This window comes from Cynara cardunculus (genome assembly GCF_001531365.2).
Source record: "Cynara cardunculus var. scolymus isolate 2C chromosome LG 1, CcrdV1, whole genome shotgun sequence".
In the NCBI taxonomy this organism is placed as follows: domain Eukaryota; kingdom Viridiplantae; phylum Streptophyta; class Magnoliopsida; order Asterales; family Asteraceae; genus Cynara; species Cynara cardunculus.
This window is the reverse complement of record NC_037528.1, coordinates 15,855,587-15,868,769: the sequence shown is the minus strand read 5'-3', so window position 1 is coordinate 15,868,769 and position 13,183 is coordinate 15,855,587. Positions and strand designations below refer to the sequence as shown.

Genomic DNA, 13,183 nt, shown 5'->3' with positions numbered 1-13,183 from the left:
GGATGAAATCGGATAGGGATGAACAGGTTTAAGAGTTTTTAAGAGTTTAAGAGTTTTAAGAGTTTTAGCCAAATGCTTTATAATATAGTATAGATATTTAATATTTTTTTTACCATTAACTAAAATTATGTTAGTATGTTTTAAAATTAAATTATTAAGGTTATAGAATGATACTCTTTGGTTATTCTTGATAACCCAAAAGACTAAGGGGTTGTTTGTTTACCTCATAATGTGAATATTAATGTTATACATAAAAAAATAGGAATGCACTATTGATTTTATGAAAGTCTGAATTTTGTTTTTCATTTTTTTCTCCATTTGTTGAGATCCATGTGTCACTTTCGTTGATTAAAATTTTAATTGTAACGGTGTTTGTTCTTTACTTTTTTGGTTTCACATTTGTTAATTAATTGCCAATGATCAAGTTTATAGATTTATAAGAGTTACACTTTTTAGGTATGTCAGCCCATGGGCAAACCTGACGTATTTATAGGGCAGACAATGGCAAGTTGTCAAGCCTGGAAAAAAAGACTTAGATTTACAATATTAGATCCGTTGGACAAAAAAAAATAAAGTTAGGTTCGACTCAACTCCAGTCAGACCCACAAATGATCACCTCTAATGCAAATATATACATGATCATAAAAGTTGTTTTATTTTTATGTATTAACATAAAAATTTCAAAATTTTAATATAAAAAATTATATTAAATTTTTTCTTCTTAATTTCTAAAGAAATTACGGTCTTTGTTTGAGAGGTACTATATATCACAAAATATCGGATCATCATAACCAATGGTTTGAATGTGTTATTCGATTCTTTTTTAAGATTCTCGCTGAATCTTATCCTTGTAAATAAAGATGATCAAATGAAATCTCAAAATATTGTGATAACCGTGAAAACTTATACTCTAAGGTATTGTTTTGCATATTTTCTCCATCTAATGTTAGAACTTATGGTCCGTCTAGTTTGTAAGCTTGTTTTTTAGGGATTTGGATTTGGATTGGAATAAATTTGAAATCATTGGTGTGTTTGGTTTGTAGGATTTGAAATGGATCTGGATTCCATTATTTATAGATAATTTATAAAAAGATTAAAAATAATTTAATTATATTTTTATTAATCGATTATTACAAAACAAATGTTTTTGACATTATTTAAAATCTTATTTCATATAATCCTGCAAAATCCCGAATACTCCCCAAGGATTTCAAAATCCTATATTTGTAGGATTTCAAATCATGACAATCTAAGAAACCAAATATGAAATTAGAATGGATTTGAAATCCAAATCCTCTTAAATCCATTTCAATTCTGTAAACCAAACGGAACCTTAAGATATTGATTAATATATAGTTGTTCACAATATGTTTGTTTTATATGTTCTTGTATATATTTTTGTGAATACAAACTTTTAGAGAAAGTTTTACGTTGTCAAATAAGTACATGTGAAACAAATATATGTTAATCATACTTAAATTTCAGCTATAAATTTAAACTTCTATATAAAATAACATATGATGCATCGTTTCATTTTAAACAAGAAATGAAAATTTTAGATGTTTGTGTTCACATATGATATTTAAATTAACGCGATTTAATTCAATTTATAGATTATAAAGTATTCAATGTTTTCATGGTAGAAGATTGAATAAAAAATTGATGATTATTAATATTTAAAAACAAAAATCAAATAAAAAATAATGACGATAAGTACTGTAACTGCCACCTCGTCCTCGTCTCCATAAAAGCCGCTGTCATTTCTCTCTCTATCTCTCTCCAACCATCACCTGAGACGGATCCTCATTCACACGCGCCGCCACTCCCCACCACCAATACAAACATCACTCACACATCGCACCCACCACTCTTTTCCTTCCACCAATTCAAGATTGCAAACCAACACACGATTTCAACAAACTTCCAGCTTTAATTTATGAATCGAACTCGCCTATTTACAGATGGGAGGAGTAACATCATCTATCGCTGCCAAGCTCGCTTTCTTCCCACCTAGTCCCCCGTCTTACACGGTGGCCGTTGATGCTTCTGGTGACGGCCGGCTCATTATTCCCGAGGTTCCCAGGAGGGATGGCGTTGATGTGTTGAAGCTTCAGACTAAAAGAGGTAACCAAATAGTTACCGTACATATCAAACACCCCAAAGCTCGAGCCACCCTTCTTTATTCTCACGGTAATGCCGCCGATTTGGGACAGATGTTGGAGCTTTTTGTCGAATTGACTCATCGTCTTCGCGTTAATGTTGTTGGGTATTCACTTATGATTCTTCTGTTTCATATATCCACTGATTAATTGTTTTCCTGCATAATTTTGAACAATTTATGATCTGATATTTGTGGGTGCTGTTTAAGAATATTGATCTTAATTTAATGCTCAACTGATTGAAAACAGGAGTCAATTCTGGACTTTTTAATTGTGATAGTGTTGGTTTTTTTAAAATTTCTGATAACTAGAACTAGACAAAATCATTAGAATAGATGCAGCAGCTAAAATACTAGAAGCATCAATCTCACTTTTATATTCATAGCTTTTTGGCATCTTGTTGCATGTGTTTTTGTGGAAAGCTATAGGTTTGTTGTTTATGTGTCGGTTGGATATTTGTGATCTTAATTGATCTTGATCAAACAGTTAATTGGTTTGATGGATTATCTTGGTATGAATTTAGATTCTTTGATGATGTTAATTAAATGGGTTCTTTTTACTGTTTCTATTTGATTATGCGCATGCTTCAGTTTATATTCGTAGTTTTGAGCATGCTTGGTTGTTCGTAGCGCATTAAAACGAGCATTTTATTACCTTTGACATCTGTACTTTCTTGTATATTTGCAGCTATGATTACTCGGGATATGGACAATCAAGCGGAAAGGTTAGGTTCTATTTACTTTCTTGTCTACTTGGTGTTTATTTCTCTGCACATCAAGTTAACGAGAGTCTTAGAATTTGTTTGTTGGCAGCTTAATGAATTTGGTCAACTATATATGACTGTTTGGTAGTGGCTTAACGATCCAGTCTAGGGAGAGCTTTATGCAAAAAGCTAAGTTTTTTCTAAAGCTCCTCCATCTATGAAAAAACACTCCCAAAACAAAAATTTTCTCAATCTATACACACAATGTTGGCCATATAGAATTTAATTGAAAACTAACCAAACAACCTTTTAGACATCTAGCAGCTCATATGCACTTCCTTCTAAAGTATAATTGGTAAGGCTAAAGCTATGTTTGGCAAACTAGTTGATAAGCTTGTTGTTGGCACTTGGTTGATAAGCTAGCCTTTAGTTGATAATCTAGTTACATTTGGTCAAAAGTAGCCGATAAGCGAGATAACAATGTAAAATGACATAAAAAACATGTTGAAAAATTAATTGAAAAAATGTTAAGGACATGATTGGGAAAAAGTGGAAAAAACCCATGGAACTTATTGAATAGCTACTTCAGATAAGGTTAAAAAAGCTAGTTTATGGCCTGTTTTAGTAAGCTGAAAAAATAGGCTAGTTTATGGCCTGTTTTAGTAAGCTGAAAAAGTCGGCTAGTTTATGGTTGTCAAACATGGCCCGAGCCTTGGTCATGGTTTCATGAAGAGTGTATTGGTTAACTTAATATGGCTTTTCTCATGATATGACAACAATTTTGTTTCTTCGTGGTCGTCTTCTAACAGCCATCTGAGTGTAATACGTACGCGGACATTGATGCAGTATATAAATGCCTTAAGGACATATATGGGGTTAAAGATGATGAACTAATCCTATACGGTCAATCCGTTGGTAGTGGTCCAACCATTGATCTTGCGTCACGTGTACCGGACTTGAGAGGCGTGGTTCTACATAGCCCTATCCTCTCGGGGCTGAGGGTACTCTATCGTGTCAAAAGAACCTATTGGTTCGATATTTATAAGGTAATAACCCAATTTTACATCTGGAGTACTCCAATACTTGTTCAATTGTTCTGTGTTTGGAGTCCCACGTTTGCTAGACTTGGACCATTTCTCCTGAATATATGGTGGAACCTCCATTCTCTGGGCTTTTTTGGGGTGTAATCTGATGAAGTTCCACATGTTCTCGCATTCTTGTTTCTTTTGCTTTCAGAACATTGAGAAGATTGGTTTGGTGAACTGTCCTGTTCTGGTCATTCATGTAAGTTTCCCCTATAAAGATCCCTTTCTTCATTCAGGATGTTTATTCCACCTTCATCGTTTTAATCTGAAATAAGATTAAGATGGGCAAAAGATCACTCAATTGAACAAATCATTTGTTAACGAAAACTAGACGGGCAGGCGTCTATTTGTGATAATCTGTTGCTAAAAAACTGAAAATTCTGTATGAACAGGGAACAGCAGATGAAGTTGTGGATTACTCTCATGGAAAACAGCTATGGGAGCTCTGCAAGGAGAAGTACGAACCGCTATGGCTAGACGGGGGCGGCCATTGCAACCTTGAGCGCTACCCGGAGTTCATCCTACACTTGAAGAAGTTCAGTTTGGCTGTTGGAAGACCAAAATCCGTCAAGAATGGGTCTAAAGATGTCGAGAACCAGAAGAAAGGGGCTTCTGATCTGCCAGAATTTCCTAGGAGTAGTTTAGATGGTAGAGTCAAGAAGTCGAACAAATGTGACAAGTCTCGAAAAAGCATCGACGGGTTCAGAAGAAAAAAGGGCTTAGCATGGTGACATTTCAGTATTTACTCTAGTTTTCCTGTCTCTTTATTTCTTCTATTCTATGCCATGTAAAGTAGAACCACGAATAAGTTTAAAAATATATAAATAGAAGTATTATTTGCAATTGTTGTAATCTATATATGCAAAGTGATACATTTACACGGTAATCTAGTAATACATAATGCTTATCAAACAATCATAAGATTGTCTATTGAACCAATTATTCATTTTAAAAATTATACAGATTCTCTTAATCATTCAGTATCTACCCTCTCTGCTCGGGAAAACCATGGAAGAAGACCTGCAGGTTTTTATCTGCTCAGATCGACGACCCTGGCCTACTCCATTGTTTACTCTCGAGCTTTCCATCTCCATGAATCTGTCTGCCTGTTCAGTTATGCCGACACGGGTTGCTATCTGGCAGATATCAATCTGCCGATATTGGATCTACAAGCGAAGTAGAACTAGGAGATGAATAGCCATGCCCACCACTCAGCATGCACAGAACCAGCTGTGTCGGAGACTTCCACCAACAGAATTATCTCGCCATTTCTTCATTCATGTCTCTGTGCTTCAAAACGTCCTGAATAGCAAGGAAACCACTCTTTTAACATGAGAAATCGATGACAGCAGTTTAATCATTGGTCAACAGACTTTCTCTACATGGGTACTTCAAATATTTGAATAATAACATACATGGTACAGGTGCAAATGAGAACCATAAATATTTTGAGAACCTAAGAACCAACCATTCATGTATTATTCATAATGAATAACCACAAATATTCATCATATTTTAGGTGAAAAGTGAAGATGCTGACTAGAAGTACTGAGGCTCACCAATTTGCACTTCAGTTCATAGATTGCCTGCTGCCTCATGTTTGCAAAAAACTTCAATGACTGAAACAGAAATACAAAACAAAACCATTATATTCATATGGATATGGAGCATGGATTATATAAGATAAGAAAATAACAAAAACACACCATGAAGAACAAGAGGTTTACTTACCCCAATTCTTTGCATCTCCAAAGACTTGCGTAACGCTTCTCTTTTACTAAGGAGGTTTCTTGAAAACTTTAAAGGGCGTTTATAGTTCTTCCCACGATACATAATTATAGCATACCCGAGTTTCAGCTTCTCTATGGAAACAAGTATCCCACCACTTTCGGCTTCAAGACTTTGTGCAGTGTACAAGATCCTCGAAAACGCCCTTTGCATTGTGATCACTTTCACTATTTCCCTATGCTTCCAGTGTTGATGCAAACCTTCTATTACACCATCAAAGACGCCCCGTCGTCCTAAAATCCAACATTTAAATAAATAATACGATTAATTACAAAAAAGAAACAAATGTAGTACAGTCCATTCGCCGATATAACAAATATATCCATGATAATTAGTCCATTCTACTTACCAAGTACTAATGTGCTATCCATCTTCAACCCCATCTTTCGCAAACACTCTCTCTCTTCACTTGTTATGATCTCTCGGTCCTCATTCGGCTCAATGGGCTCCCATGAAGAGTTTAACTTCTCCAACTCTTTCGACACCTTATCTATCTTCATCTTAAGCTGCAACAGGAATTCGCTGCATTAGTGTCTCTTCATTTTTCTCAACCGAATGATACAAAAATAATTGAAAATATACGTACAATGAAATACTTGCGCTCTTGATTCCGTATTTCTTTTTCTAATTTTAACTTTTCGGTTTCTACTTGAACTTCAGCTTCACTAGTTCTAGGCTTGAATCCTTGATGTTTTGACTGAATACTCTGAAATTCTTGTAATGTACCAACGGTGCTAGAATCTGATAATGGTTCATCGATGTAGTGAAAGGTTTCAATTGTGTGAGTGCGTGCTGCTTCTTCTTGAAGCTGGAAACTTTTCAGCGCGATTTCTCTGTCAGCAACTAGGTCTGCAACACCAGGAGGAAGGAAATCCTTGCCTCTGTATAGTATTATATAGAATTTATTACGTAGTAATAACACTCCGCCAGTGAGAACCTGCATATACAAAGACATCATCTTAAGTTTCCCAAAATTCTCTAGGATCAGAAAGTTTAGGATCAACAAATTAAACACATAATAACAGTGGAAAGATATCAAACACACTACGTCAATGGTTGAAGCTTCACCAAAGGCGTGGAGCGCATGTTATTTTGCCATATATAAATATTGTATACTTCGGAAAAAATATTATCTAGGAAAGGAATTATAAATACGGAATCATCTGACAATCAACTACCCATTACCAAAAACTGGTGAAATAGCATAGAAAAGATTTCGTTTCTTTAGGTTCAAAAAGAGAGATTCTAATGTCTCGAGTTGGTAACTAAACTTACTTTCAGCTCCGAAGCCATCTGCTCATTTCTTGTGTTGGGAATGCCCCATTTCACAGCGATCTTTGCAATGTGACATTTCTCCCACAGTTTTAAGATGGCTGCAGCCAAGCCTTGGAGGTTTCGGTTTCTCCCTGTACAAGGACAAAAGAAATAACGGAACGATCTTGAATGCAATCTTGATGCATCAAAATAAGACTTAGAAGCCATAGAACGAAGCATACAATTCCCATATCCAAAGTGCCAAAATTCAAAATCAGTGACTACCACTCTTTGAATCATTAAATATACAGGAATCATTAAAAAGAATAGTGAAAGCAATGTAAATATAGGGAAAATGTCCATACCAAGGACAAAATGGGTAGGTAAAGGGTAAGCAAGCCTCCTCAAGTGCGTTAACTCATCGTCTGTTAGCTTAGATCTAGCATTCATTGGGCAACGCCTTGATGGAGGCTTGTATCCAGGAACCAATTCTGGAAGCATGTCTGCATCAATGGGCAATGGCTTTGGCATCCACCAATCAACAAACCGAGGTCCCAATCCATCCAATAATCTATCAGCTTCCCTTTCGTAAAGTGACCCTTGAACCACCATCGTCTCCTCTTTACCATCATTCCCAGCAACCATTTGATATGTGGAGTCCATACCAAATTTATCACGCAAAAAAGGAACGCCGCCCAGATAACTAGTTTTGCAAGAATTAAGCTCTTGACCACCATCAAAACTGGTGTGCATTTCTTTATGATTGCATCCTCTATAGATAGCAAGAGTATCCTTCTTACTCCATACCACAAAGCCTCCTGTCTTAATCTGCTAGCCATTAACCACAAATGCTATTTTAGACATGGAGCTCGATCAGTGTATACCCAAATCTTGAAAATAAACGATTATTTCGACAAATGGGAGTTTTCTATCTTATCCTTTTCTGGCAACTAATATGACATCTTAAAGGTCCTTTAATTTGGGCTATTAATCATTCTCAATTTGTGAGTCTGATTCATATGTGATTGCTATAAAAATGACATATGCAAATCAAATGCCAACATTTCCAACACAAAAGATTGTTCATCAAGATTGCAGTCTCCATTATCCAACTCAATTATGGTGTAGAACTCATATATGCAAGAACAAAAGAGAATGGAGTAAAGAATTAAGAAGCATTACTAACCTCCACGATTTCGCGAGCTCTATCCATATTTCGACACAAAGGCATATCAAATTTGAGCATAGCAAGCTCATCAGTATTCCAAATCAACCTAATTTGTTCAACAACACCTTCATTTACTCCTACTTTCTTAACCTTCACCCAATTTCTCATCTTCCTAGCCTCGCCTCTCAATCTTTCAAGCAGCCTCACATCAAGGCTCAACTCAGCAGCAGTCGTCACTTTCTCCTTCTTCATCCTTCTAAACACCATCCTTTCCTCCCTTTCCCACGGCAGTTTCCGGCGAAACCATCTCTTATCTCCGCCATCACTATCCTCATCTAACTTCCCCAATGACAAATCAAACTCGATTTGTTGTAAATTATTCTGGGTATCCCTTAATTCTTGACTTTCTTGTTCAAGATTATCTATACTGTACAAGATTTTCTTCATTGCGTGCTTGCCTCTTCCTCCGCTAACTTTATGGGTCAATGATTTTTCGTCTTTGTTATCAGAAGACTTGTTCCTGTGCTTAGGTTTTGAGAAGTCCACAACTTGATTGGGTTCAAGAACAAGAGGACCCTTCATCCATGGGGCTGTTTTAGTGGCTGAATTTGAAGGGTTTGGGTTAAATTCATGTTTTTTGTCATGGATTTCAGGGGTGGGAACAGATAACGAACTGTGATGAATTTGTGGATTTGAGGAGTGAATCTTTTTGGGGAGGTTCAAAGCATTTGAGAGCATGGTGGGAGAGAGAAACATGGTAGCTGACACTGTGATGGTACCAAAACTGTCAGCCGAAAACAGGTGCTTCGAGCTTGAATTTGGATGAAAATTTTTATCCCAAGTGCAAGGAGGTGCCATTACATCTTAACATGTCATTGTCTACGTGGCAGGGATTAGCTGACCAGGCAAGCTCTTCCACGTAGGTATGTATGCAATATAGTATATAGTATGATTTTCTTAAATATATCCGATTTGTTTACCAAATGCTTACCTGGTTATTTACTTTACTGGATGAATATGGTAAGGATCGAAAATTTTATTCAGTAGGAACGATGTTGAGAACCGAAAGTCTTGCCGACGGTAAATAGGAATGACGACTCTTAATACATATGATGTCATTTTGATGGACTCGGATCTTACCCTGATAAGTGAGAGTGTTGATTATTACCGATAAACGCTTAACGAGTAAATATTTAAGTAAACATCCCAGAGTTAGAAGGTTTGTTTTATAGTTATATGGTTAGAAATCATCTACCAAACATAAATCAATCAATGCTAACTCAAATAATCAGAAAATAAAGCAAAGAAAGATGTAGAGAAACTGCAAATTGGGATTTTCTTTGGCGTCTCGTTGGATTGAAATGATCAGCATAATTGGGTTTTTAGGGCCCATTTCAGATGAGCAACTCCAAATCCAATTGTATTTTGTTGGAGATGTGTGGAAAATGTAAATATGTATCTTAACCGGTAAGAGCGAAGACAAGAATCGAGAGTCTTACTCGGTAAGTAAGGGCGACGACTCTTACCATGGTTAGCGCCTACCGGGGTAAATTGTTGCATAAGAGGCGTTTTGATGAATAAAATCTTACCCGATAAGTAAGCATTAGTGTTGGAATTTTATCGGTAAACGCTTACCGGGTAAGTGTTTAGATAAACGCCCCTTATCCTGGTAAAGACACTATAAGATATCGACCCTGATAAACTTAATGGTCACGAATTATTGTGGACTCCTGTAACGAATTATTGTGTACGCCACTCATAAACACAGGGAAAATGGGTAACATGTAGATCTTTAACATGATTCAGCAATAGTATTTGTGTCAGATTGCACGAAAAAGACTAGGATGCATAAATTTCCAAGAAAATGACATGAGGCCCCATTCAAGATCTACACCACCTCTCTTTTAGCAAATATCTAAGCAGAAACAAGGGGATCATCATTCTTCACCACATATTTCACCAAATAATTCTACATGAACACATGGATCTGGTCAAGCAAAGATTAGAAATTCATACATTGATCAGATCACACTTTTTACTGTCAAAGATGAATGTAAAAATTCTACCATGAGATGAAGGAACCCTCCACCACCACCATGCTTCTCTTCTCTCCCAATCAAACCAAGCTAACCTAATTTAACCATTAAGCAGCCATTTACGGTCGAAAAAGAAAAATAGTTTTTAAATGATAAAAGCAGCTGCTACCTAACACAGAATAATATCATCATATATTCTTAGCCTCGTCTTCCAAAGGATCACGAAGGGTACCAAACATCCAATCCATCCAAACTGTATAATGCCCATAGTTGTGACGATATGTTGTGTGATGAATGGTGTGGTATCCTGCCCCCATTACCGGCCAGAGTTTCCCATGAATGCAATCATGAATGTTGGCCGTCCAGATAGCTTCAATGAACAACAGCGCGATGTGTGTTGTAAAATGTGTGGGCACTAGGAAAAGAGCGATCACATGAGGCACTGCCTGCAGTATTCCGTCTAGAGGGTGGAAAGCCAGTCCTGATACAGGAAAACTCACCAATCAGAATTCAGACATCCATTTGCTGCTTCTAAGCTTAAAACTCAAAACTTTTTTTTGTTACCAAAAAGATAGAGAAGCTTATGCTTATTCCAATTACTACATCAGTCACCCTGAAGTTTTCTTGTTAAACAGGCTGAAATGACAAAAACCCTACAGTTTTCTTATTTAAGCAGGGAGCCAAAAAGGGTAGACTAGAAATCAATTCTTTTTATGTTGCCAAAAAAGAATCGAAAACTGAAGCTTCTTCTCAATTCTTAATCAAGAACACTAAAATTTTTCCCATAGGCATACATGACAAGAACCCTAAAGTTTCTGTATTTACACAGGAGGCTGAAAGGTAGACAAGAAATCAAAGCTTTTTTTTTTTTTACCAGAAGCAGGGAAAAAAAACTAAGCTTATTCCCATTTCTACACCATGAAGGCAAGAACCCTAAAGCTTCCTCGTTTAGCATGCATATTGAAGAGCCCGAAAAACATTCTTATTTATGCCGAGAGCTGAAAGGGTAGTAACAAGATTAACTTTTTGGTTTATTGGTTCAGAACTTAAAGGGTCAACCTCTTTGTTTTCAAAGAGAAAATGAAAATCTTAGCTTACTCCCATTTCTACATCAAGAACGACCTAAAGTTTTCTTGTTTAACAGGCCTAAATGGCAAGAACCCTAAGGTTTTTGTTTTTATTTTTATTTAAGCAGGAACCCAGAGAACGTAAACAAGGTACTCACCAGCAAATGGGGAGAGCGTATTTTGCTTATTGTAGATATGATGAGTTGCATGGAGATATTTGTACAGAGGCTTAATATCATGCAACTCTCTGTGCATCCAGTAGATGCCAAATTCGACAATTACGAAATAAAGACCCAGATACCAAATGTATGAAGCCCATCCGATGTCACTTATCCGTGAAAAACATCTTGTCCATCCATTTTCAACCATGTACTCGGAGATCGTAGGAAGAACACAGTACCATGGCATGGCCTTCATTGCAACATATATTTGCAAAAACATTGCTTTTCTGGAAGGGATAGCATCTGCAAGCCAATAAAGATTTCAATGGAAGAATACTAGATTTTATTTTCTATAAAATCAACATGACACAAATCTTCTCCATATTCAGTGATGCAACTCTTGTCAATTTACTAAGAGATTACAGGGCATAGAACATAACTATTATCTGATTCCAAAATAATTAAAATTGGACTTTTGAGTGTCAAATGAGTTATTTTTAACTTCAAAATCGACAACTTTTTCATTGTGAAGAAAATTTGATCCCCACATTTGATAATAGAAAAAGCATAAGGAAATCAAACAAAATTTTGAAGTAAAAGCTCTACAAATCTATGTCATAAATTTGAATCAGAAAAGACTCAAGCTTGAATCTCTAAAACCAGTAGTGGGCTCCATGATTTCAGGGATGATGTGCATCATCTTTCAGCTATAGTAAATCTACTTTCGTCAGCAGTCCTATCTTAGAAATGGAATTCTCTCTCCCCTGAATTAACAGTATAGCCAAACCAAATCCTAAGACATATCTTGAATGTTCAAAATGGGGATCAAGATCAAGAAAATCTAGAATGCTAAATCATCAATCACTATCATATGCTAAAGATTTGCTTCAAACAAAACCCATAAAAGAAAATTGATACCTATGAATCTGGATGTGTGGTCCAAATCCTAAGTCAAAAGAAAAAATCAACCAATCTTCTTATCAAACACATGGTGTGCATACAACTAGTGCTTGACCATAAAATCACAAAAATGCCGACTCGCTTCAAGCACAGAAAAATCCCCAAAGTGTAAAACCGAATGAAGCTTAGAGTTATCAAATTAAAACCAAAAAGAAAACGGAAATTTTCATCAGCGAGTTCTCAAATTATCAACAAAAAAAAAATCTAACCTTTGGGAAGATAAACATTACGCTTAAGGTGATAGATGTAGAAGCACCAAAGAACGCCAGAAATGAAGTAAAGAAGGGTGGCGGCAATGTAGTTACGCAGCCAGCCCTGGACGAAATGTGGGAGCGGAGTCCATAATTTTTCCGGCAGTAAACTTCCGAGCACGATCTGATTGTAGAAGGAGGTCTCCTTCACGAAAAGTCCCAAGTAGTCCTCCTCCATCAGTAAACAGAGAGTAATGAAGGGTGATGGTTAATCAGATTCCGATGGGTTCTTGACAAGAGTAAAAAAGACAACTTAGGAGGTGAAAGGACGCCGGAGGGAAGGTGGGTGGTGTGTCTGCAAGAGAAAATGGCGATGCAAATGAGATGCGAATCTGCTGCGTCAAGCATAGAGAAGAGACAATAAGTACAAGTGATTAAGCATGAGGTGCAACCCTAAAGAAGCAAAAAGAAGGGTCCAACGACTTTCCCCTCAAAATCTATACTAAAACACAAAACACCCTGTAATTCAGTGTTATGTGTTTGCTTTTCAGTCAACAACCCCCCTGCAAGAAATAATTGTAAATTGGGTATCTTTATATTCAAAGTCAAAA

At 36.4% G+C, this 13,183-nt stretch overlaps 3 protein-coding genes across 5 annotated transcripts; 1 reads left to right on the top strand and 2 right to left on the bottom strand.

The window, feature by feature from the left end:
* Nucleotides 1-1,767: 1,767 nt before the first annotated feature.
* LOC112502081 (alpha/beta hydrolase domain-containing protein 17C-like) lies at nt 1,768-4,860 on the top strand. Of its 2 annotated transcripts, none has more exons than XM_025105907.1 (5): nt 1,768-2,266; nt 2,847-2,883; nt 3,672-3,908; nt 4,099-4,146; nt 4,340-4,860. In XM_025105907.1, the coding sequence occupies exons 1-5, from the start codon at nt 1,962-1,964 to the stop codon at nt 4,676-4,678; spliced, it is 966 nt and encodes a 321-aa protein (XP_024961675.1). In that variant the 5' UTR covers nt 1,768-1,961; the 3' UTR covers nt 4,679-4,860. The 2 variants fall into 2 exon arrangements, with proteins under 2 accessions (XP_024961675.1, XP_024961679.1); XM_025105911.1 differs by having other exon boundaries at nt 4,350-4,424.
* LOC112517171 (chloroplastic group IIA intron splicing facilitator CRS1, chloroplastic) lies at nt 4,787-9,015 on the bottom strand. The gene is made up of 8 exons (XM_025124560.1): nt 8,176-9,015; nt 7,355-7,817; nt 7,011-7,141; nt 6,322-6,672; nt 6,085-6,241; nt 5,679-5,968; nt 5,507-5,566; nt 4,787-5,249 (listed from the first exon to the last, which is right to left on the bottom strand). Exons 1-8 carry the CDS (start codon nt 9,013-9,015, stop codon nt 5,205-5,207), a joined length of 2,337 nt encoding a protein of 778 aa, XP_024980328.1. The 3' UTR covers nt 4,787-5,204.
* Nucleotides 9,016-10,145: 1,130 nt separating this feature from the next.
* LOC112502094 (delta(7)-sterol-C5(6)-desaturase-like) lies at nt 10,146-13,045 on the bottom strand. 2 transcript variants are annotated; one of them, XM_025105921.1, is made up of 3 exons: nt 12,591-13,045; nt 11,419-11,724; nt 10,146-10,674 (listed from the first exon to the last, which is right to left on the bottom strand). In XM_025105921.1, the coding sequence occupies exons 1-3, from the start codon at nt 12,808-12,810 to the stop codon at nt 10,382-10,384; spliced, it is 819 nt and encodes a 272-aa protein (XP_024961689.1). In that variant the 5' UTR covers nt 12,811-13,045; the 3' UTR covers nt 10,146-10,381. The 2 variants fall into 2 exon arrangements, with proteins under 2 accessions (XP_024961689.1, XP_024961696.1); XM_025105928.1 differs by lacking the exon at nt 12,591-13,045 and adding an exon at nt 12,028-12,232.
* Nucleotides 13,046-13,183: the final 138 nt, after the last annotated feature.